Source organism: Molothrus aeneus, chromosome 3 (genome assembly GCF_037042795.1).
Source record: "Molothrus aeneus isolate 106 chromosome 3, BPBGC_Maene_1.0, whole genome shotgun sequence".
NCBI lineage: Eukaryota > Metazoa > Chordata > Aves > Passeriformes > Icteridae > Molothrus > Molothrus aeneus.
In genome coordinates, this window is record NC_089648.1 from 47,342,891 (window position 1) to 47,368,463 (window position 25,573).

The 25,573-nt window shown below is 36.9% G+C and overlaps 1 protein-coding gene across 5 annotated transcripts in view; it reads right to left on the reverse strand.

The window, feature by feature from the left end:
• GRM1 (glutamate metabotropic receptor 1) overlaps positions 1 to 25,573 on the reverse strand; it is a 184,008-nt gene that overhangs the window by 122,393 nt on the left and 36,042 nt on the right. For all 5 annotated transcript variants that reach the window (XM_066546831.1, XM_066546832.1, XM_066546834.1 and 2 more), the window contains exon 3: positions 23,671 to 23,920. In XM_066546831.1, the coding sequence (XP_066402928.1) occupies positions 23,671 to 23,920 (250 nt within the window). The remainder of the gene's footprint in view (positions 1 to 23,670; positions 23,921 to 25,573) is intronic.

Here is a 25,573-nt window from a genome sequence, read left to right on the forward strand (position 1 = left end):
GAAAAGCAATAATCATCACAACTACACAATATAGAGAGCTAAACAAACACCAAAAAAAGCAGGTGATAGTCACTTGGTCATTAGACAAGTAGTGCTGCAAGCTAAAACAAATCTCCAGATAGGCCAAAATAGAGCCTAAGGGAAAATCTGTGGCCTATTACAAGCAAAAATGTCCTCAAATTTACTGGGCTACAAGGTTACATATGTCATTTGAAAAGATAAAAATAAACTTAGCTGGTGGTTTCTAGGACAGAAAAAAAAATCAGTGACAGATTTCTACAGCAAAAGTGCATCTGGAATCTACTTCTGAACACCATATGTGAGAGAAAGCTGACAGTAACATGCTTGAAGTTAAGTCCATTGTGGTTGAATTATGCATCCATGTAAGATCCAGGAAATTTTGTAAGTCACCTACATACTGATACACATAAGGATGCATTTGTATGTCTAGTTGACTGTATTGTACTTTAGAGTAATAAGATGCACATGTATAATATTTTCAAGCCCATCCCAGTCTTTCCCTAGCCCTTTTGACCCACCTGTTTAGCTGAAAAATACAACAGACCAAATCCCAAAGGAAAAACCTGGAAAAGGATTTTTGAACCTTGGCTTCAGAAATCTCAAAGACAACTTGCTCTTCTAGTCTTCTATTTGGTCCCATACAGTCATCACAAACCCAGAGCTTTTAATTTCACTGTCGCTTGAATGACATTCAAGATTCCATTGGGATGGTGCTGTGCAGGCCCAGAATTCAGACTCAATGATCCATGTGGGTCCTTTCCAGCTCAGTTGAGTCTGTGATTTTGGGATTCTACTGTGTGACAGGCAAAATTTTTCATGCAAAGCTTATCTTGATTGCTGCACATTGACACCATCCTGTGATTTCTTCCATATACGACTACTTCCTTCCTGCCCTTTTAACTACCTTCCATCTACATCCAGATCTATTTTCATTGTTTACTTATAAAATTTTAACACAAGCCCACACTATGCTAGGTCTGTGATTAAAATATTTATGGATGTTGCACAGGTGTCCTGGGAACCAAAAAAGGAAGCTGTGATTTGTATATCCACCAGGTTGCTAAGCAAAGAAGCATCTTTTCCTTTACAGACAGGGTGACTGCAGGAAGGAAGGGAAGATGCAATCTTTATGGAAAGGAAACCCACAGGTCATCAAGTAAAAATAACTTAAAATAAGTTTAATGAAAGCTTACTGTTTGAAAACAAGGAGGGTCTGGGAAAAAAGATTTAAAAAAGTGTCCACTGCAAAACCCCCAGCTCATTAGATCTAAAACTCCCAACTCATTAGACCATATTGTTCCTTACTTTATTCACACCACATGAAATGATCAGTTTATTTTCACACGTGGTATTGCCCTTCATAATACAGGATTTCACAAGATTTGATCTTATAAAAAGTGAATAGGAAGCCAAAATTACTGAAAGGAAAAGTCCTTCATATCCAAGACAGACATGTCTAGCAGGTTTCAGCTTCCAACCAGACTGTTGGTATGGCAACAAAAGACATTCATAGTTCAAAGACAGAATTGATAATGTGAGATATATTGCATATTCACTTTCAAAAATACATTTTGAAGCCTGTTATTTGATTAATTTTAAAGACAGATCCTCTTTGGTATATATATCCCAAGTCAAATAGATCTGATAAAATTCTTCCAAAAATTACTATAAATAATTACCACTCCCTCAAAAGCAGTAGGAAAAGACATAGTTTACTGATCAGTCCCACATAATTTAAGTTGCTCATATTTGTGAACAGAATTTATATCTTTTTCTTCTTCTCTGTCTGGCACAGTTTCTGAAATTTCACTGCGGGGGATTCTGACATTAAAGTAACAACATATCAGGTACAACAAAAACACTGATACCTTATAAGTGCAAGTATATAATTTCAAGTAAGTTCAAGTATATAATTTTCAATAATTTCAAAAACAAGAATGGTATTAATGAAAACCAGCCCTTAACTCAAAATAGTATCTGTTGTAGTATAGTATCATAGTATCTGCAAAATCCTTTTTATATAATAAAGCAAGAGGCTCATCTAGATGTTCTGAGAGAAACAATACATAGGGCAGTCATCTTCAGGCTCCATTCATCTATCTAGATTAGTCACTCTGTCTTAAACATGCTGAACAAGAAGATGCCAAAAATGTCATCAAGGCATCACTTAGGCCTCTGACACTGATGAACATTGAGGATTTTATTGTAGCAAGAGTACATACTGATAGATGCTAGGAAGTTGGGCTCATTTTCATAATACAAAATTAAAAGACACATCTCTGATGTGCTCCACATGTAGATCTTAGCCCACAGCACCCATCAGTCCTGAGCAAAGGACATCCATCACCCTGATTGGCTGGAACTATAGTGTCCCATCTTTAATAATTTTCCAAAAGGCTAGTACGACAAAGGTCCCTATCTTTTCTTGTTAATATATGAGAGTAGTTGGAAATATAAAACACCAAATACCACATCTGAGTTCTGCTGACAGAATGGCCAGACATTTAAATCTATGAGGTGTATTTATCACATATGCTAGTTAAAAAGAATTCCAGAATTTTTGACTACACTCTTTACTGAAGCAACTAAATACTCATACATGGTTGTTTTTTGTTTTTTTTTTTTCTTTACTGCAAGCTACTTTTACTTTTTACATTTGTATTATTAGAGCCATAAAAGGTAACCTCGTGCAAATCACACATCACACTATGTCCTCTCCAGCTTGTATTTGTGCAATGTGAAGATGTCTTCACAGATAAGTCACTAAAGCATATTGGATCAAATTCACAGGCAGTGTGAATTTTCTTCCTAGGTTACTCTACTAATGGAAACACTCCAAGAAAACTGGCAAAAGATGTTGTTTGTTGGCAAGATAACCCAGTGTGTGAAGGCAATGCATCTTCAGAGAAAATAAACAAATCAACAACAGCCATTTCATCACTTTCAGAATTCATTAGCTCAAAGGAATATAATTTCAATTCCTGTACAGTCTCAGTATAGCAGAATGTGTGCATGAATGTATGTGTTACACCAGCTTTCTGGTAGATTCACTTGGCACTAGTCTCTGCAATTCAGCCAAAAGCTTAACTAAAATTCTCTGATACAAAATCCCTTTCTTAAATAACATTTAAACTTTTTTATGCCATAGTGTGTGGATAAAATTTCTGAGCAGCCAACAAAGGTAATATTTTTTATTTTGAACCAAATTTACTTTGGCCAAGACTAATACTGTATTTGACTTCACTTTGTATCAGTCTGTATATAAAGCAATCAATCTTCTTCAGATTTCAGAGGTCTTACTAAGGTCTTTAAATACTAACAATAAAAAAGAAATAGCTAACTTTTTGTAAGAGTTAAAAGTGTTTCCAACAGTGTTTATATATACAAGTATATAATACAAAGCTGGAAAGCTGAAGAAATAGTAAAGTCCATGTGAAATGCTAATTGTTTAACATTAAAGGACAATATAACTTTAATCTTTTCTTACATCCTCCTTTTACACCAGAACTCACTGTATTTTTCAGGTCACTGAGATGAATACTTTTCCTAATGGTTATTCAGCACTGAGTTATTTATACCAATTTGTTTCAGTAACAAATGAATTCCAAAGCACCACAACTAACAAAGCACTTATGCACTGTCTATCTGGTTTCTGCATTTCTACACAGACCCCCAGTGAATAACCACTGACCCCCAACCTGGCGCTTTCTTTCTTTGATCTCAGACTCAGCAGGAGTCCCTCTGGTCGCATCCGTGCTGGCTGCCTGGCCAAGAAGCAGAAGGGGTAACTTGAGTTCCTATGGAGTTAAAGAGCTCTGCTTTGGGGTTTCCCCTCTGCACAGATGTCAGCTGTGGTAAGACTGATACAAATTTTAATTCTGAAGAACTTTACTTGTCTACCAAATCTGTTTGAAATTGGCCAAGATTCTTAATACTTATTCTTTTTTATACTTATTTTTTCCTGTAGAAGTCAAGATAAGTGAAAGTGAATTTTGACCAGATTCCTTCCCTTTCACATTCATTTTCAGAACTAAAATTTTAATAGCTAAGAATTCAGATGTTCAGCCCTTCCAGATTTAGCCTTGCCAGTAGAAAGTGTGATTGTCCATAAAGTAAAAGTTATATTACATTATTAAAGAGTGCATGCACTCAGAAGTTTTCTTCTCTTTCCCCCCTCTTTTTTTTCCCTTGTGAAAGAGAATCGTGTGTTAAATTTAAAAGCATTCCAGCAAGACTGTGAAATAAGAAATTCAGCAAGCTTAAAAATGAAATCATTCTTGCTAATGAAATGTCCCAGATTCCTAAGCTTCCCTAGGACACAGCCAATTCCTATTAATATTATTATTAGTAATAATATTTAATGACAGCTGGATGATAGACATCTTTTCTTTTTGCATCTTTCACCATTGTAGCCTTTATGAGAAATTTTTTACATGGTATTTCTTATTACTGACTGATGGTACATTTCTTGCCAATACCAGATACTTCAATTCAGAACCAAGTTTTATATCTATACTTTTTTCTTCAAAGCCACAAGTTCTTCCTTTGATGAGAGGGAGTTTTTAATTAAAATAATCAAACAAAAAATACCCATATAATGGTTGAGAAACACTTAAACATGTATGTTAGAGACAGTCATCTCAGTGCTTTTAAATAACTGCTTTTTAAAAAATCAATATCCAGAAGAACTGGATAGTTTATGGAAAAAAAAATAATGAGATGTGAAGATTTCTACCAGTATTTAGTTCCATCCATACAACTTAAAATAAAAAATTACTGAGATCACCATATCAATGAGTGTCTGTTATTGAATGTTTACTGATGAGAATCCAGTTTCTCAGGGAAAAAAGCAGTCCCATTGGAATACAAATGTAGCTGACATATCGTTTGGTATCACTATTCAGGAGACAAAGGCAGTTGTCCTCTTTCATTTGTAACATTGTGGTTTTGGGTGTTGCACTAGATCTGCTCAGCCTGTAAAGGATGTAGATTTCTGCTGATTTCCCTCTAGTATATTATAAAGAAACTAAAGTCCCTTTTTTCCTCTGAAATAATTTTAAAACTTAGTAATACATTCCAATTAGATAGCACACATTTGTCCCTTGTGATCTTCCTTATGTAACCAAAGTATCATTTGACTTTCAGCATATTTTTACTTCAGGACAATGGAGGAAACATACAGTCACAATCAGTATTCCTAGATAATACCTGGATATGTAGATCCAATCTATAGAACAACAGTAAAGCATCAACACATTAATTCTCAAAACCCTCTTGCAGAGAAACAAAGACAAGAAAGCATTAGACTGTCCATTTCACAGACTACAAAAAGACCAGCTATTTGCAGGGGTCATCTGTTCAGGGCAACAAAATAGAAATAATAGTGATAAACCAGCATTTTCTTGCTATCAAGCTTTTGATAAAGATTGCACTTTCCCTTCTTCAAACTGAAAACAACATACACTCCCCAGTTTGCACTCAGAAAAATTAGTCAAAGAGAAGTAGCAGCACAATCTGTACAACTCTGAGTTTTAAATAGGCCAATAATGTAGCCCGTGGCCTGATACAACTACAGATATTGAACAGTATTGTTTCAAAGCATGCTGGAAAAAACAAAGAACAGGTATTTGTGCTGATGGGAATAGGGATGAAATACAACACTTGTTTCTGTTCTCATAATAACTCCTACTTCATGATTTTGGTCATCAATCTTAATTGACTCTAGATCTTCCAAAATTCAGCTCTGTTAGAAATGTCAAGCAGTGATTCAAAAACTTTCAGTGCTAATTCAGCAGCAGCTGACCACAAACACAAAATTCAGGATTCAGATAGTTTGTCTCAGCTCTCAGTCTGATCTGAAATAATAGAAATCATGGTTGCCACAGACTTTTAACCTTTTAAACAAGTACAAGCCACAGAGTGGGAACATACCCCCAAAAAAATCTCTAAAGAATATGTATTCTGATACATTAAAAGGTTAAAAAAAGCCATTTGATTGCATATGTTGTCCACAAGTGCTCTACCCTGCCATAAACAAAACACTTGCCAGACTGCAAGGCATAAATATACTTTCTTATGAATCTAACATTCTTTTAGCCAGGCCTGATCACTGTCAGCAGCTGTTCCAGAAATTTGGTTTGCAAAGCATGCTAAATATTCATTACTTCACCATAGCCTATTTTGATGAGTCTGTGTCTGTATCTCCAGCATAGTATTGCAATCCCTCCCTCACCACATACACTGAGACACCAAACAGATTCTCTAGGCTCAGCAAGCCTTGCATCAGATCCTGCTTCTACCTGATGGTCTGGTGAAAAGGGAAAGCAAGGGAACTGATGCAGAATAATTGCAGCTGCACAAGAAACCGATAGTTATGTAAATCTCCGTGCTTGAGACTCTGACAGACTCACTCCATTATTAGAACATGTTAATAAGCATATGCTCTCTGATTTTCTCTCTGCTTCTCTTCTTGGCACACAGGAAAAAGAACATGAAAATAAGTGTTAATTCACCTAATAAATTAACATGTACCCAGTGGGAAAGGCATTGTTTGGATATTTTTGGGTAGAGTAACTTTATATTACATAAACTTTAGTCTAGCCTCATAGCTATGTTAAATAACCAACCAATGAGGATGTTGTATCAATATCAATTGTAATATGTTGATGAACAGAGTTTTTAATTTTGATATAACTGTGGAGCATGTCAGTTGGTAATTAAGAAAGTGCTTAGCAAGATTTTCTTATTTGCCTTGAATTCCAAGAAAGACAGAAGGTGTCTGATGAGAGACCAAGAAGGAAGAAGATGGAAGAAAGGAAATTTAGTAGATGAGAACCTAGGGAAAAAACTTGTCCCTAGGGATGTTGAGCAGTTCAGAAAACTCTCCTGCACCACTAAAATCCAGGCTAGTGAGACACTGATTAATGGCAAAAGAAGGAATGAGAAGTGCTGGCTTCCCTTCTCAAGAATTATTCAGAAGTATTTGTAAGCCAGCCATATGTACCCATCAAATATATCTTTTGGCTCTAGCAGTACAAAGGGGACTGTGCATTTTATCCTGCAGAGAAACCCAAAGCAGGGACAGGAGACCTTGCCTGAGAGATGTGGGACCTGGAAAGACTCTACCTGGAACCTCAGCCACTGACACTTGAAATGGCATTAGCAGATTTTATGCAGATGGCAGACTGGAATATACAATTGATCATTGAGAGAATTTTTCTATTAAAAATAGCAGAAAAAAACCCAATGTTCAGTGTTCTACAGATCTTAAATGGCAAAATTGGTAGCAAAATTGAGGGACCCTTCAGAAACAGGTGCTATTAACTACAGAGAGATGATGACGATAACATGCTGTCTTTGTTGGAAATATCAGCCTTTGTTCCTCAAAACACAGGGCTGCTATTTAAATGTTAGTTGCAGCCAAGGTTCCGTTTCTGCCGTATGTCAGAGCAGAAGATTACTTAATTACATACTTCTATGAAAGAAAATCACTGATTCACATCTGTCTTTGTTTTAAAATATATCCCCCTTTCAGCCAGCTGTATCAATTGCATTAAGTATGCCTAGTCTGAGTGCTGGTGTAAATTAAATGTACATAATCTAATTTTGCAATAAAAACAATAGATTCAGGAAAATTAGTCTTATTTGAAGATGAAAAGTTAAAATTCTCTTCTTAATTTGCAATATATATTTATACCAAACTGATTGTGGATGTAAAGACAAATTGCTGTTCTATTATCACAAATATAATACAGTCCTTAACTTCAGCATAGATAAAAACCCAATCATAAATCTAAGTCCTGTTTTCCCTCTAAAATAGCCCAAAAACTCCCTCTGACATTCATTCCCTTTGAGAAACTTCAACTACTAATTTGTAGAAGAATTTTTTTATTATTTTTCCATATAAAATACCTAGCACTTAAAATTAAATAATTTTTAGTTGAAGAAAAGCTCAATACAGTGCATCAGTGACAGGTTCTATGTCTACAGGGTGTCAAGATTCAGGAGAAATCTGGTTTACAACAAAAGAGAAACCAGAGGTTTTGTGCCTCTCAACCAAAACCACAACCCAAAAAGGAGTCCAGATGTATCAAGGTAGTTGCCCAAGGATCCAGAGACTGACCAAGCTCTCAAGAGATTCACTCTTTTGAGGCTCTGTGACAACAAAAGAGCCTCCAGCACTGCTGGCCCCAGCTATGAACCAGCTTCCTGAATCACCACCCTGAGGTCAAGTGGTTCCCACACCAACAGTACCACAAAAGACTGGAGACAGCTTCAGGCCTTTCTCTCCCTAAAAAGGGAAGCCACAAGGACTCTTCAGGTTTAGTTGAAGAGCCCCAGTTTCAACTAGTTTTCCAGGGATTGTCAAGTACAGCTCCACGTCCTAGCAATGTTAGTCCCATCTCACAACTGAATGTAAAGTTAACCAAAACAAAAATGCCTCAACACCACAAATCTACCTTCTTGTTATATACAAGCGAAGAGTCCGGATGCTACTTCTAACAAAGAAATGCATGTAAATTATATAAACACATATTTCCCAAACTTAAATTCATTTTGTGAAGGGGTATAAAATAGGAAGCATACAACTTGAGAAATGGCAAGGAAGCACCTAACTAAATGGACCTTTTTCACTTCTGAATGTTTGGTTGGGTATTTTATTGACACAAATTTATCTGCTGGTTAACAAATATTTTGGTGTACAGACATGCCTTTGTCTTCTCAAAACATCATGAGCTTTTTTGGCTAACAGATATGCTCCAGAAATTATAGGAGAAACTCTGGAGGTTCAATTAAAGATTAGCTCTTTGAGCATGAGACAAAACAAAGAAAGAATTTAAAGAAAACATTAAATATAGCATAGAGTGAGTAAATGAATAATAAGATGCAACAGACTCTTACAACAAGGAAATCAAGCATGCCAGCTGTATGAAGTATGTGGCTATAAAGACAATATAAAAATAAAGATTAGACCAAAACCATATTCTGTCTTTAAAAATCCCAAATAGGTCGCCTATTTATTAGAACAAACTGTTATCTCAATTACACTGAATTTAGAAACAAAATTACAAATAATCTCTTACTGCACACCTAGAAAAGGACCAAGGCACTAATGCAGGTAAAAGAAGCACAAAAAATGCTGGTTTTCAATTTCTTCAACACTTTGTCACTGCTATAAAATTATATCACTTTCTTCCATGACTACAGCTAACATTTTATTCTATACAAACTTATAAATACATCTATTGGCTTTTTAAATCAAGTAACTTCTTTGACCTTTATGAGTGCAAGTCGCAGCTCGTTTCTGAATCTTCTTCCCTTTTGTGCTGTAGGCATCTTAATTAGCATGATTAGAGTCAAGCTAAAGATATATTGACAATAACTTTGCTCATTCTTTGCTACCCTACTATATGTTACTCTGTGCCACTTTTTAAACTGTAATATAATCTTACTGCTTACATTTTATACTAGTAAATTGCTATTTAGTAGTCCAGAATAAAATGTTAAATCATAAGCGCATACTGTTGGAATAATAATTTAAAACCAGAGCCTAATTCATATTTGCTGCCTTTTTTAAGCAAATCCATCCAGAACAAGAATGTTGTCCCTGCCCTTGCCCACATAACCTCAGTAAGAAATGTGAAGACAAAAGTGGGAAGCCTACATGGGAGGAACCTCTACATATCCCAGAGGACCAAAGTGTCCAAGATACGAAAATCCCTACACCAGAAGGTGACCTACAGCTCTCATTTACTTTAACAGGGATCCCTCTATTAACCAGGGTAAGAGAAATGAGATTATTGTCACTTTACTGAAAAAATTCCCTCCTTTCTCAGCAACAGAAGGCATGGTGCCAGAACAGGATCATTTTCTGTCCTGAAAGGCAGAAGTATTTAATGAAAAAATGATTTGTTTCTTTCTGTATAGATGCTTTCTAACCTCCTTATCTGATGCTGGAGTTCCTGGACTTTTGAATGACTTTGCATATGTCTTATCCCTGTAGCAAATGGAGTAGGGAAGCAGGGAGACAGGGGATGGACAGACAGGAAGGTGCCTTTAGAGGTCAATTTGGCCATGCGTAGAGAGCTCAGCATGACTGCTCTCCTTGCTCTGGTACTGCAGGAAGATCCTAACCTTTAAAAGGAGGACTGTGAAGCTGGGCAAGCTCCTCTTTGGGTGTCTCCTCCTTTTGCTGGAGGAGACACAATACATCATGGAGTTTCTGTGCTGCAGCGCATGTTTGCAGCTATTTCCTAGGGACATGTTTAGGGAGTGTTCATTCTGTGCTCTCATGCACATATTTTTATGAGTGTTGATAAGAGAAGCCAGAAGCTAAGCTGCATACCTTATACCCTATCTCCTAAGGCCAATCTCAGACAGAAGCTTTGTATTTTCACAGCGCTGCTCCATGTTATTACAGAATACTCCCTTTTGGCATTTTGGACAAAGACATCTTCTAGATAGCTTTGCCAAAGATCAACAGTTTCCTTAAGGATAAAAGGAAAGCTGACATTACATAAGGATTTTGAAGCTAAGTAATTCTATGGGGAGCCAAAAAACCAGATGATGGTTATCAGGAGCAGCATATTCCATGATGCTGTGAATGCATGTAGCACTCTCCCATGCTCCTGAGAACTTCCGTCCACATAACTTACATTGCATTTGTGTAGGTCACAGAAGAAAAAAATGGAGGATTGTATTATTATCATTATCCATAGGAGCAGGATGGAGTCTCAGACTAGTGAAAACAGCAATAGATTTTGATCTGTGGAGCCACTATCAGCCAGGATTTCAAAAGCATAAGTAAAACTAAAAAAATGGATGAATAATACATCTGCTGGAAATTACACTTGTAAGGAGATCAAAATTGTTTACCAATTTGGAAATGATGGAGGGTTAAATGTTATGACAATTTATTTTGACATTTTCTAGAAGAAATCATTTCAGCGTTTTCAAAATAGGAGCATTCTGACTTTCTATTTTGAAATAGCATATTTATTCTGAAATTGACACAAGATTGCTCTAGATTTAGGAAGAAATGTTTGGGTTGGCAAAGAATAAAATTCTTCTCCCTGCTGAAAAAAGGCAACAAACTATTAAAGTCATTAAAAATTGTTTCAGGTTGCTATAAGCATTGCCTCCAGAATGCTTAGTTCAGCCACTAAACTTTCAAAAAGATGATAAAATCGATCATTTGTACAGATCTTTGAAAATCCAGCAGGGAGAAAAGCAGCTGGAGATGCATACCTTTCAAAGACCAAGGAAGGCCCTGAGGTTTGTTTTTCCTGGGCTACCACCTACTGCAACATAAACTGGTTTTGTTATGTAATAAAGCCAAGAAAACAGATACATATAATTTGGAGTACTGCATATCTGCTTTTCTGTCTGTACGTCTGCCCCTATCATTTAACTCTTCATATACTCCATAATGATCAGTAGACCTGACTCCTTCAAGAGGGATGCAAATCACTCCCTGCCTCAAGGGGAGACTTCAGTTACACAGCAAGGTTCCTTCTGCTTCTCAGTCTGAAAATTTCTGGCAGTTTCATTTAATGGATCCCAAAGCTCCATATTAAGTTACATACAACATGTAATAACACAGAAAATACAAGAGCTGATGTCTCATTTTTATGTTAAATTCAATTTATCCTTGGAGCGTCTCCACTATTTCAGCATTTACTGTGTTGCAGATTTAGGCATTAACAATGTATGAAGTTTATTTTAGAGGCTGCCAGGAGCAGAGAGTTGGAGAATTTGGATAGGTAAGGAGCAGGTATATGAAGATCTGTTTGTCTAGGGACTCAAATGGATTTGAGGTTAACAGGAAAAGTAAATTTTAGTCTGGTAGAAGACCTTGCAAGGAAACAGCCACATTCTTTAGTGGAAAATGAAATCTCAAAATCATTGATTACAAGGAACTCTGAATATTACAAAGGGATCACAAATCCAGTTTTCTCTAATCCAAGGACTCTGGCTTAAGGAAAGCTTCAATTTTTAAAAGATGAAGAACTAGATTTGACTATCATTGCCTTAAGCCAGGAAAAGGAGACTTTAGGTATGTCTCCATCACCTTGCAGAATCTGTTTCTGGAGCTCTGTCGGAGAAATGGAAGCTTTTATCAGTGTGCCTAGACAGTCTGAAAGAACCACAGCACCTTAATAAACACTTTCTTCTCCAGGCTCCCAGTCAACCTATTTCCATGGTTATCAGGACTTGAGGAACACCTGCTCCTGCTGATATTGAGCACCTCCACCTTAGCTGTGGGGCCATGCCCTCATGCAACATCAAAATAACATTTTTGGAAGCACACATAATTTATCTTCCTCTTCTGCTTGGTGTTTGGTCTTTCCTGCACATTCTTTGCTCAAATATTTTTATTCAGCTTTAAATATTATTACTGTTTGCATGAGTAGCAGGAGTATTTAGAAAACTCAGTTATGACCCAAGGTTACCCCTTCTTTGTATGGCATTTCACTGACCTAAAATATTGTCCTTTCCCCAGAGTGTTTGTAGCATGCAGGACTTTAAAAGCAGTGCATTTAGTTAGAAAATGACATGAGGACAAACATAATGCTTTGCCTAACATAAATTATGAAAATTAGTCAAGGTAGACTCATATTCCCTGATCCATTAGAAAGACTTGATTTAATTAAAAGCCAGCAGGTGTAAAGTACAAAGACATTCTCTTATATTCATACTAATATTGGGAACTCATGGGCACCACTTAGTTTTTCTCAAAGTTAATAGGAAGTTCTAAACAAGAACAACATCTGGAATTTCTATACCAAGGATGAAAATTACAAGAAATATCAATCACCTGGTTTGAAAACAAAATAGCTAGACAACATTCTAGGAGATATATTGCTTCACAAAGGAAAAAAGAAAGAGTAGAAGTAAAAGATCTTAATTTGAATCACAGGCACTGAATGCTTACCACTGACAAACACAATCCTACAATGTATGGATATTTCTCTTTTTTACAGGTAAGATCTTCATATCAGGAAGATATTCTTATTTCACACTTGCTTTAGGAGCCCAGAGTGTCACTCATTATTCACAGCAGCATGAAAACAGAATTCAGCCCCTGATATTTTAGTGGAGAGGTTCAGTTCAGTCCACCACTTTTTCTGTTTGGAATCACGATTCTGCTTTTTCATGTATCTTAACATACCTCAGTCTAGATCAGAAAAAAATAATCATTGCCTGTAACCAAATCTCTATCACACTCCATCACTGTCTTACATAAAGACTTCTATAACTCATCCTCCCCCACTTCCACATTCTATTTGCCTCCCTATAATGGATGTTTTTCTTTCTTGCATTTTAGTGCTACCTCTTCTCCTTTCTTAGCCTTTTATGTTTCCTTCTTCTTAATTATCCCCATATCTCTCTAAAACTGCAATTGTTACCCTGCTGGAATAGCTGGTTGTACAATTACTTGATTAAAGTCTCCCCATCTAAGAAGTATTCCCATAAACATAATGGCAAACAGATAAAAGAAATCAGTCATACTTGGACATAGACCTCTCGATGTGCTCTATCATCTTCTATTTTTATTAAACTTAGAGACAATGGAGAGTGTCTTGTAAATGCTGCAAGCTCCCCATTGCCATTCAAGGTTCATTTAAAATACAGTGTAATCACCCAGCTGAGACAATTCCTTTGAGATGCAAGCAGATTAACACTTCTAGTCTTGTTCTTTAGGTATTCCACTGGAAACCAGTCTGGGCACTGGCCTTAGCAGTGGTGCTTTCAATAGACTTCAGCATTTGGTTCGTTTGCTTACATTATGCTACCTCTTAGTGAGTCCCCACATGCACTCAGCTTGCAACTCTGAGAATGATCAGCTGTCAACCTCCAAAGTCAGAGCACTGGCCTAATTTCTCTCCCTTATACCTTTGCCTCTCCTCTGAACTTAGTTTTAAAATACCAGGGATAGCTTATGAGTCCAGATTCAAGGCAATTACAGCATTTCAGGTCTTTAAAGGCAACAGTGGTTAATACGATACCAAATTCATCTTGTATTTTTAATAGCAATAATAATGCAAAGTCCCATCAAGAACAATTGAAAACAACAAAAGGAGCAGTCTTACACAGCTGCACAGCTACTTTTGAGTGGGAGGGCCTCTTTTTTTTGACTGCTTGTTGCACATCTACAAACAAAAAGAGGCTACATCATTCCTAAATTGGTAGGTTTATTTAATTATAGCTTTAGGTGTAGGGTGCTCATCTGCCTAACACAAGAGTCCTGAAATTAACCTGTTCCTCAAGCATCTCCTTCATATGAGTAAGATTTTCAAGAGCAAGTTTTGCTTATCTCCATTTCTGATTAGGGAAATGCTAAAACTCTTCATGACTTAACAGAAAGGAAATTACACCAGCACTATGGACTTTTTACTACACAAAATAGCAGGTGCTTGAGGGTTCAAGAAAGTCCAGACTCAGGTAAATGGGGGAGAAAGACCAAGAAAGGATGGATGAAGATGCAAGGAACAAAATACAGTATGCAAGGAACTGAAGAATGCAAGTAATATATAACAATAAGGAAGCAGCTAAAAGTGTATATTCAGAGGTACACCAAAGGAAGAGTAGAGAAAATTTATACATTATAAATGGCAACTCATAATGATTCACCCTGCTGTGAGAAATAAGCAGAAATCATAACTGGAGTCACATTCGCATTCTTATTTCTGCATACAGAATTGCTTAAATCTGACCTATTATGGAGCTTTCCTGATCCTCATGTTGACATGCAAGAGATGATTTTAAGCCTCGTCTTAGCAATGAAAAGAAGGAATTGAGTTTGATTCTGCAAAGCAGAAGAAAGGGGCTCACTCCATTTTTATTAAGCGAAACAACGGTAGTGTATTTTTCTTTCTAGCTCTGACTTGCATTACATCCTTCCAGTATTACCCTCAAAGAGGGCCAGGAAGAAAAAACCCCTTAAAACTGACTCTCCACAGAATGAATAAATAAAACCAAATCACCAGCATGTAAAATAACTGTATGAGCCCTAGGTATCAAAGCTCACCCACAAATAGCTCATAGTGAATAATGCATGCGGTTTAAAGTCGGTTAAAATAAGTGCCAGGTCACTTATCAGGCAGCAGTGAATTTGCAAGACTTTGAAGCAAAATTCTTCTTTTCATTCTCCCTCTCTGAGGTACAAATAACTGAACTAAGATGCAGATAAGTAAAGACTGGAACGATATGTGGCCAAGAGCTTGCCAGTCTAAGTCCACAGTCTTTTAGTCCTATAGCAGAACAGGCTGGTGGTGCTGAAAAGGCAATAGTGAAACATGAAAGAGCCAGCTTTGACTTTGTGAAACAAGTTCTTGACATCATTGGGTCCTAAAGCCTGACTATGCCTCAGAAACTGAAAGGATTTTTCTTGGCTGAAAAATTCAGCAGAAAACCAACAGACTAAGAATCTATCAACATGGGTCAATTGCCTGTAGTCACTTTAATTTCTGCTTTTGAGACATAATGTATTTGGCTGCCAGATTACAACATTAGCATGACCTAAAATTTTCACAGTGCATGTTCATGAGGATGCTTCAGGACTAGCCTCCCTTCAGGTGAATTCAGCTCCTCAGACTGCTGAAAGTTGTGCACATTTTCCAGCCTTGGAAATGTACCAGGGTTCTCCAGCAGAGGCCATTAGGGTAAGGGCATTTGTAAAAGGAAGGAAAAAATTAATGAAAAACAGGCAGTATATAAATTATAAGGCCTTTCTCCACAGTATCATACCCTGCTCTTTATTTTGCCTTCTCTGCTTAATGAGCCAAAGGTTTAAACAAGCACTAAGTTTCTGCACTGAAAGTGCAGCCAACTGATTAGTCAAAGGAGCTCTAAAGCTGTTCCTTCCCTCCTTTCCAGAATGCAGGAGAAAGGTGCTTAAATTGCAACATAAATTATTTTCCCCTTGGTGTGCTTGTGCCTGTCAAAATAAGTGTTGTTTGTATGGGTACAGCTCAGGCAATTACCATCATCTTCAATCAATAATTTAACCCTATTATCAATATTCTTCTAGTGACCCAAAAACTGGAACTGTTACTAACAGTTGATGATATATATTCCAATATTGCAAGAGAAAAATCTATTTTTATACCAAGATATATCAAGAAACAAGAAAATAATTATTCTTAAATAATAATTCATAAAAATTATTATGATGATTCCAGATAAGATTAATCTTCAATTTCTGTTTTTCCTCTTAAAAAAAAGGTGATTAATTTGCTCCTTAGAATTAAGAAAATAAACCTTACAAAAAATGATAGAGTTTTATATTTTGAGCGAGGGTTTTGCTCATGTTTTTTATCAGAACTTCTATAAGTTTCAGTTCTGTTTGCACACTAAAAGGAACTGAAAGTAAACTAGAAATTTGAAAGGTCACAGTATTAGGGTCTTATTTTAACTGTTGCGAGAAAAACAAATTTGCTTTGGTTCTTAACCATTTATGAAGAACCTCAGCCTCACAGAGACGTGTCTGACAAAGTCTGGCCCTACATAAATTATGCAAAGACCCTTGAAAGAACATCATTCAATATGATTCCTTCACATAAAAGTACAACATCATTTTCCAGATGAGCAGCAGCCATCCAGCTCCTGTTTTCTGCAGGGGCATGATAAAACATATACTGCCTAATAAATAAACCCTTAACACACAGCACTACTTAATAACTCAATTATCTAACATCCACACTAGTTCATAGACAACAAGCAGACCTTGAAATTTTGCACATTTTCAGGGTTGGAAACCTTTGCAGAAAACTTCAAGGTAAATTATTTCTGTCAAGGTTGGTCTTTCCTTGCATTCACTTGGACATTACTAGCTTAGATACCTCTTCCTGCAGAACCCATGCCAAGACAATTTGAAAACACTGAACTTTGCTTTCCTTTCCTAAGGAAGAAGCATAAACTGTGCTAGAATCCCAGAAGTTTTAAGAAATCTAGAAATGTGAGGGTTTTTTCCCCACAAATTTTACCATCATAAAATTCAAGCATAACATTTGGTAATTTTATTAAGACAGTTAGTTGTATGTTTTTGTTTCCTCTCCTATTCCAGTGACTTAAGGAAGTAAAAGATACAATTCCTTTGCTTTGATAATCAATTCCATTACATCTTCAGAAGCAAAAAACCACTAGTCCTTTACTTTCTCTCATTTAGGTACATTAATGGCTACCATTAAACAGTGTATATTGCTTTAAAACAGGTATTAACATCCTGTTTGTCAAGCCAGAAAGCTTTCATATCACTTTAAAAAACTGAGTAAGTATTTGCTTTATTAAAACATCTTAACTTATAAATTGGTATTTTAATAATCATTTGCAAAACACCAATATCTTACCTACAACTTCTGTACATTTCATCCTCATTTAAAGCGCTGAGTGCATACACAGAAATAGCTAAGGGTTACTACATGTTTTTAAAACTAATTCTGGATGCCCATATGAAAGAGGTTTAGTTACATACAAAACCTAGTTTAACTCACATCACATAGAAGCAAGAAGTAAAAAGACAAAAGAGCAACCCCCATATTTTAAAAATTGCCCCCTGCAATACATAAATCCCACTTACCATAAAAAATATGCATTCTTCTTGTATTCTTTGGTCTCTTTAAAAGTGAGCATTGCTTCTTTTATTAAGACTCAAAATGCAGTTCTGCTCAAATATACTGCTATTTAATTGGCACTTAATATGCAATCCCATTTTAACACGGATTTATGTTATTGTAGTTTAGAGGGTAAACAAAATATGCTTGCTCAGTCTTCTTGCATCATGCAATTCTGTTTTCATCCACACAGATTACAAATTCTTGTCATAGTAAACAGGTGATAGACTGCAACTACCAAATGAACCATAAATAAGGTATAAAATTTTCTAGGGATATGCTCTGAGGTCTCAGACTTTAAAGTTAGCAGTGGATCCCATTACAAACCTGGATAATATTCAAGAAATGGTTAGATGTTGCCAGGTGGGACTATCTTAATTGACAGTACTTTGCTAAAATGTCAACTTCAGTTAGACTCTGAAAGGATTGAAAAATTATAATGACTTATTTCATCATTTCACAGAAGTTACCTCAATTTTAATCCATGAATTTGAATCCAAACCTAGCTAAACTTCTGATTATATCTAAACATTTATTTAAACACAGTCTTCCATTAACCTGGAGTGTCAACAACAGAAACATTAAAAGTAGTCATTCTAAACATCTTTGGTCATGGAGGTACCAGGAAGAAAAAATAGTCCCCTTTTCTGCAGCAAAATGTATGGAAAGTAAACCTTTGGGTCTTAAATTACTATTTTTCTTTTTATTTTCAGCATGACAATTGTCTTGTCATCTTTACTTTGTACTTTCAAACCACTGAGTTTTACCACCCAGACTGCCCTTTCAAAGAACAGCACATGGAATATGAATGGTTTGGGTTCAATCATATATATTTGGCAGTGTTAAATTACTACCAGTTTTCTTAACACGTTCCCATTCATAACAAGTTGGCATAAAACAGTATTATGAGCAACACTCTACCATATCTACTATTTTTATTAGTTTTATAAGGTCCAAAGCTATCCTAGATAATCTGTGCTAGCACAAGGGAGGGGTTTTCCCCCATTGACAACATATTGTTGGTTCTTACTGATTTCTTTGTAATCTCTTAAGTACCTAAAAATAGCCATTTTTATTCTTAATGAATTAAACACATTGGCCCTGCAAAACATTTCAGCTCCTTTAGGAGAATGCGGACATTTGTCATTGATTTTTCATAAATATGGGGCAGCCCAAGTGATGAAGACATGGTGCGTTGGAGAGCAGAGTACAGCATCTTTCTTTCAGCTAGTCAAATTTAAAAGAACAATCATATCCTCTGATGGTCATCTCCCTTATGAAGAATATTCCATCAACAGTTGAACATTCTCAGTCATTTGATAAGTAATGCATGAGCCAGGGACTCATCAGGGAGCAAGAGGCAGGCAGTCTTCTAAGCCACATATGTGAGGTGGTATTTGTGATACTCTTATGTTATTTGTGATGTCAGAGCTGAATGAAAGAGAAATACATCATGCTTTTGGCACTGCAAGCTATGTCATCTGTAAGCTTGGTCAGCAGCCAAATGCTCACCCAGCCACTTGCCAGCCACCCTACTGAACAGAACAAAGGTAGAAAACAGAGAGAAAAAAAATCTCACAAGTTAAAATACAGAAAGGGAGATTACCATCACAGGCAGAAAACTCATCTTGGGGCAAATTAAAATAATTTCTTGCCAATTAAATATATTCAAACAGAGAGAAACTTTGGTCACTTCCTTCTCCTGCTTCCTTGCAGAAAGCCCAGCTTCCTGACCAGATTCTTCCTCCTCCCTCACTAAATGATGTTATGGACCTGTCAACTTCTGCTACCACTTTTTGACAGCTGGGGTGATTATTCTGCATAGGGTTTGGGTGCCTGCCTTAGCCATGGTGTCCTCAAGAGCAGAGGGTCTCCTTCCTCTGCTGTGATGGAGCTAAAAAAGGCTCAATAGTCTCAGTGCTAAGGAACTGAGGGGTCTGATTGGGGTAGGCAAAGCGTTCCTCTGTCAAATGATGTCAAATGCTGTACCAATTCAGTGAGATTACATGCGTGTTCTGCCATAAAATCCCAGGCCTTGGAAGGTGATAACTGCCCTAGGCATCTGCCAAAATCCTCCCACACACCCTGCTGCCCAGGGATTAACCACATCAGGTCACATTTCTCTGTCAACTCACCAACAAATTGGCACTTGGATGCAATCAAGTTCCACACATCCAGAAATATCAGATAATAGGACCAAAGAGTTTAGAGTGAAAATGCCTAGTCAATATTTTAGAAAATATGAATTTAAATGCCAAAACCATTATTTATATTGGCTTTTGAAGGGGGAGCAGTCAGAAAAAACTTCACCACAGTAGGTACTCTGAAAGCTCCATCATCCTATGCTAAATGAGTTTTATTAGATACATAGAAAGAACAGACTTGCCCTTCAAAATGGGTTGACAGAGAATCCAACCATACCTTCACTGCTAAGCATTCAAACTTTGAGAGATTGATCTACTGACACTTAAAATTTATAGTTCTACAACAGCCCATTCAGCAGCTGTTGTAGAATATTGGAGACTGTAAAGCATCAGAAAGCCTACAGAAGTAAAGCAGTACCTAGTCCTTTACAAAGGAGTGTACTGAAAACCAGCATGTGCACTAATATAACCCTTCCTTTGTAAAGTTCTTTGTACTTCTACACAGACCATTGAGTGTAGGAGTTTGAGAACAAATTGTGAAAGAGCATTTTAATTTCCAACTATTCATCTAAAAATGTCTCTTCTCCAATGAGCTCAGAGCATCTCTTAAAACTGGTTATTTCATTTGTTTATCATCTGCTTTGCATTACCCATATAGATTCTGAAAAGTCAGTTACACACCTTTTCTTGATGCATAATCTCAAGGGATATTTAGGAGATTCATCAATCTTGCAAAATTCTCACAAAATCTAGCTGATGCTTATGAAGTAATATAAAACCCAGTGGCCTGCATAAACCTGATTAGACACATGAGATTGAGCATCTTCCTACATAATCTCTTCACATCAAAACTAATTTCTGCTAAAAGAGCTATCACCTGAACTCCCTTAAGAGTACAGTTAAATTTTTTGCATAATTTTTGCCTTTGCTTACTCCAATTCTATTATATTATTTCTTTTTATACAAAAAGCCATGACCAAGTTTTGCCTTCTTTCCCTTTCATTATCAGTCTCTTTCAAAATTTATCATCATCATTTTGTAGTTTAATAAATTTTCTTACTCATTCTCTGCTGCATTTCAACACTATCAATTTCAGAATATCTGCCATTCTGCCTCAGGCAGTATTGTAACCTCATCTATTGTACTGTTTTAATTCCAGCTCCCTCCAGATTCAGAGAGAGGAATTCCCTTCTCACTAAAATAACAGACTCCCACTTCCAGTAGTAAAGGAGACTGAACTTAGGATTAAACAGAAGTCAAATTTAGTTCCCAGATCTCTTTCTGGTAGCATGAATTTAGTTAAGCTAAGTTGTTCCTGTCTACTTTGACAAATAGCAGTATTGAAGATGTAGCAGGAAGAGAACTATTTAGCCGGGTGTTCCTTTGCAAAGGCTCCCTCTTTTACAGTGAATCAGAGCAGAGTGTGGGGTTGATAAAATGTGGCTGATAATAAACCTGTGGGTAAACTAAAGGCTTTGTTTAGCTTATTATTGAAAAAAAACTCTTGATTTCTCATTCATTCTCACTTCCTTCAATTAAAAGAATGTTCTTAAAAGGCTCTTAGTTTTTTGCTTAGCTGAGTACTTGAATAAAAAAGACTGAATAGCACATCAAAGTAACATTAATGTGTGCCTTGGTTCCTGTTTGTATATAGATGACCAAATTCATAGCACTGCAGTTCCACTGCAACTTACTTATTCACAAGTTTGCTAATTTGCCATTTTTTAAAATCACTTAATTAAGACAATTCAAAGAAAATTTCTTTTCTTTTAGTTCTGCAAGCACATAAGAACATGTGCAAGCCCTATAATACTTTTTATTTCAACCAGCTGTTGTGCACAATCTAGACTATGCAAAGCAATAACCAGCCTGCTTTACAACTGACAGAACCCATTCAGCCCTAAAAAGGAGTTTCCCATACTCAACTACCAGCATGAAGGAGGGGTATGTGAAAATCTACCTGAAAAATACGTAGTGATTTCCAAAGAAATTCCATTATTCCATTTAATAGGTGGTCATTTCTGACAAAAAGCTCAGAACTACACTGTTGAACAAATTCTAAGAAAAACAACTGAATTTATGGACCAGTGTTATGTTTGGGGGCTCAAAGTCAAAATTTAAAGCTTAAATATTCCACATATCCAAGGAGTAGAGGATTGAGTGGTTTAATAGGAAACCAAGGTTTGTGGCTTAATGTAGGAAGTTTAATTTATTTGGTTCTCAGTATGATCAGCATCAAGAGGGAGCAACAAAATCAGTGAACAATGAGACACTGGTTTCTTTGTGACAACACACAAAGAAAGCACAGCACTGCCCAAAGCTTCAGGGTGTTTGCTAAAAGACCAGGGATGCTGTCACTGAGACTAATTTTATTATATTCAGTTTCTTCTATTCACTGAAAACCCGTACATAAAATGTGTCACTCCCAAAGCCTTCCATTATTCATTTCAACTGATGCAAACTAAATGATGCACTTGAACTAAATGTGCACTTGCATGTGCACAATCTGGAACACACCATTTTCAATACAGTCTTTCTCTTTGTTTTATTTTAGTGCTGACAGTTGTCCAAATGTGCTACATCATATTTTCACAACCTTCTGGAGATACTCTAGAACTTCAGCTTCAAAAAGATAGCAAACAAGGACTGCAACAAAAAATTGATGAGATTGACTTAATGTTTTCAGTCTATTCCTTAGGCCAGAGTAGGTATCTGACTTGTAGAAATCATAACTGTGGGTTTTGAGGAGCAATACAGTCAGGGGAAGACAATATCCCAGCAGAGACCAAAAGGAGAGGATCTCAGTCACAAACGCAGACACAAAGATTTTAGGGAAAGAATGGGACAAATAGAAGTCAGGATCAAATGACAGTAGAAGCTAAGTAGGCATGGAAACAACTGACAAAGGCCTTGAAATAATTAATTTAAACATTCCTTCAAGGAATGTTAAAATTACAAATAAAGAAACAGAGAGTAAATAGAAGGAATTAAAGCAGACATTATCAATCCAACATGGAAGACAGAAAATATCCATCCTCATCATTTCAGCAATGTTCAAGACAGAAAAATGGACAAAGACATTGCAGAAATCAAGGTGAAAGTCAAAGAAGCCTCAAAATAAGAAATATCACAAAAAATTAAATTGTGGATAAAATGCATGATAGAACTAAATGTACTATATTTCAGTGATTACCTAGAAAGATAAACTCTAGTAGAGCAAAGCAACCATTCTCATTTTGATAAAAGCAGCCTTTTTCTCTCCAATACACACCTGCACTGTTACTCTGGTGATATAAAAACATACATACATACTCATTTAGCCATCAGCAATTCTGACATTTTAAAAACCAAACCAGTCTGCATAATATCAGTGCCCCAGCTTTCAATAGCAAAGATCACAGCAAAGTGTACAACTGAGAATGCAAGGTTATAATCATGAGACTGGAAAAATGTTCCAGTAATCAAAAACACTTGGTAATTGAAGTTTCAGATTATGAGGGGTCATCGTTACTCAAACACATAAAATTTTGTCACATGCCACAGATCATATACTGAAATCAGAATTCTTCACTCCCTACTTCAGGTCTAAAAATATGTCCATGAAACATTCGTCTAGAGTGTGCAAAAGCACAAGACCAGTAATGTCATATATCCATATTAAAAGTTATTAATTAATATTTAGTTCAGCAAAAGCTATCACCACTGATCAAGCTGGCACACATCATCATATCTCCTTCCTGAGAATCTGCTCTACCATCTTGCCACTTTTCATGCAAGACAATTAAATATGGAAATCACTGGTAGCCTAAGCTGCACAGCTCTGAAATCAAAGGTCTGCGTACAGGACAAGAGGGAGAGGACGGGCAGAGAAAGCATGCTCAGAGCCTTACCTTCCAATGAGCAGGAACTCTCCGAGCACCCCCAGGCGGCGCATGGCGATGAGGATGCCCCTGACGGTCATTCCCTCGCAGAAGCACACCACCACTCTGGCCTTGGGCAACCTCTCCCGCAGCTTGCGCAGCAGGCGGTCAAAGCTCTTCTCACCGGCGTTGCTGTAGATCTTGTCAGAGTGAGCAATGCAGAGACCCTCTTGGGCAGCCAACTCTTTGAAGGCTTCCATTCCACTTTCCCCATAATTTCCTATAAAAAAAAAAATATCATGCCTTTAACCAATTGAATTGTGATGAGAAAGTGATAGTTTCCCCCTCCAAAATCAAGCAGCATTAGCAGAAGGAAGAGCAAAAGAGATCCATCAAAGTGAACATCCTCAGAGTTCAGTGGAGCAACAGGATATCCATGTATCAGTAGGGCTTAACAGAACTGGAGACTGCAGTTCTGGGAGGGGCTACTTACATTGACTTACAACAGAGAGTAAAGGGGATATTAAACAAGGAATGGATAGGTAGAAAAGGGGACAGAATGGACAGTAAGAGTGAAGTTTATTGACATTTCTATGGCATAACCCACAGGCGAGCTAATTTAGCAAAACAGTAACAGCAGAAAAGGGGAAAAAGGATTTAATTCTAACATGCAGTCCATGTTCACAAAAGTGAACATGAATGGTGGATGCACATTTAAAACATGCTGATCTGGTAACATTTTCAAAGTCTAATTTGACCAAGCAATTTTTATGACAGCTAAAATTTAGGCTTGATGATGTGTCTCTTAGAATAGGAGACTTTCTAACTGAAAGAACTTCAGAAATAACCCTTTCCAAGGCAGAAATACTTAAACTGTGTGGTCCAAACTATGTATAAAACCTGATTCTCAAATTCACATCTATTTATACATTCAGCAAGCCAAAACAACAGTTTTACAAAACTCAGAGGGCCTTCTGCTATGGAAACAGGTGAAACCCCAAGTTTTCTTTGAATATTTTATGCCTGACATGAGCACAGGACTTATGATGAACACCCATCATGTAAGAGGAACAGATGGATTAAAAAAACCCCATATCTATTAACAGTAACAAGAAATGGTTCAAAAAGAGAATAATTAATTTGATGTTATCCATATCCATAATGTTTCTTTCATCTAATGAGGGAGTAAAATCAGATATGCTGATCACTTCTAGACCCCAATCTTTTCAAGCAAGTGGTGATTGAAGAGGTCCCACTTCCCTGTTTCTAGCAACTGTTTGAAACAGCAAATTGCAAAGAGGGGGACTTCTGAATAAAGCTAAATTTCTTAAAAAAACAAAAAAAATAAAACTCCTCAAAAGTGTAGTCATCAGAAAGAAAATGCAGCAGGAGACAGTTCAGGCATTCTGTCTAAACCCAGTAGAAATGTGTGCATTTTTCCAAAAACATGGATCATTTGCCACAGATCAACACTATGCAGACACACTATGACAGTCATTGTCATACTAAGTTGCAGACAAACCTGACAGGTCTAGTGTCAAACACACAACTGAAGTTCCCCGGCCCTTTGCACTGAGCTGCCCTAGTTTCTCATAAATTCCAAGTGCAGCAGAATGGCCTCTTTTCTAGCCTGTGACTCAACATCATACTCAGCAATCAGGTCAATTCTGCTTTTTTTTCTGTGAGCCAGAGGTACTCCTGAGCAGCAGTCCTACATGGATGTGGGGAGGAGAGGAAGATCTATGCCTGGTGGGAACGCAACACCAAGCAGCCCAATCCCACAACCCTGTACTTGGGTAAACCCTGTGGCCTTGTCATATGCTGAGAACAACCCAGATGGAGCCATTTCCAGGTATTTATAGGCCCAGACCTGCACTCACCAAAGGACTTACTCCAAGGCAGTACAGTTTGAGCCGTGCTGCTTTGATGACTT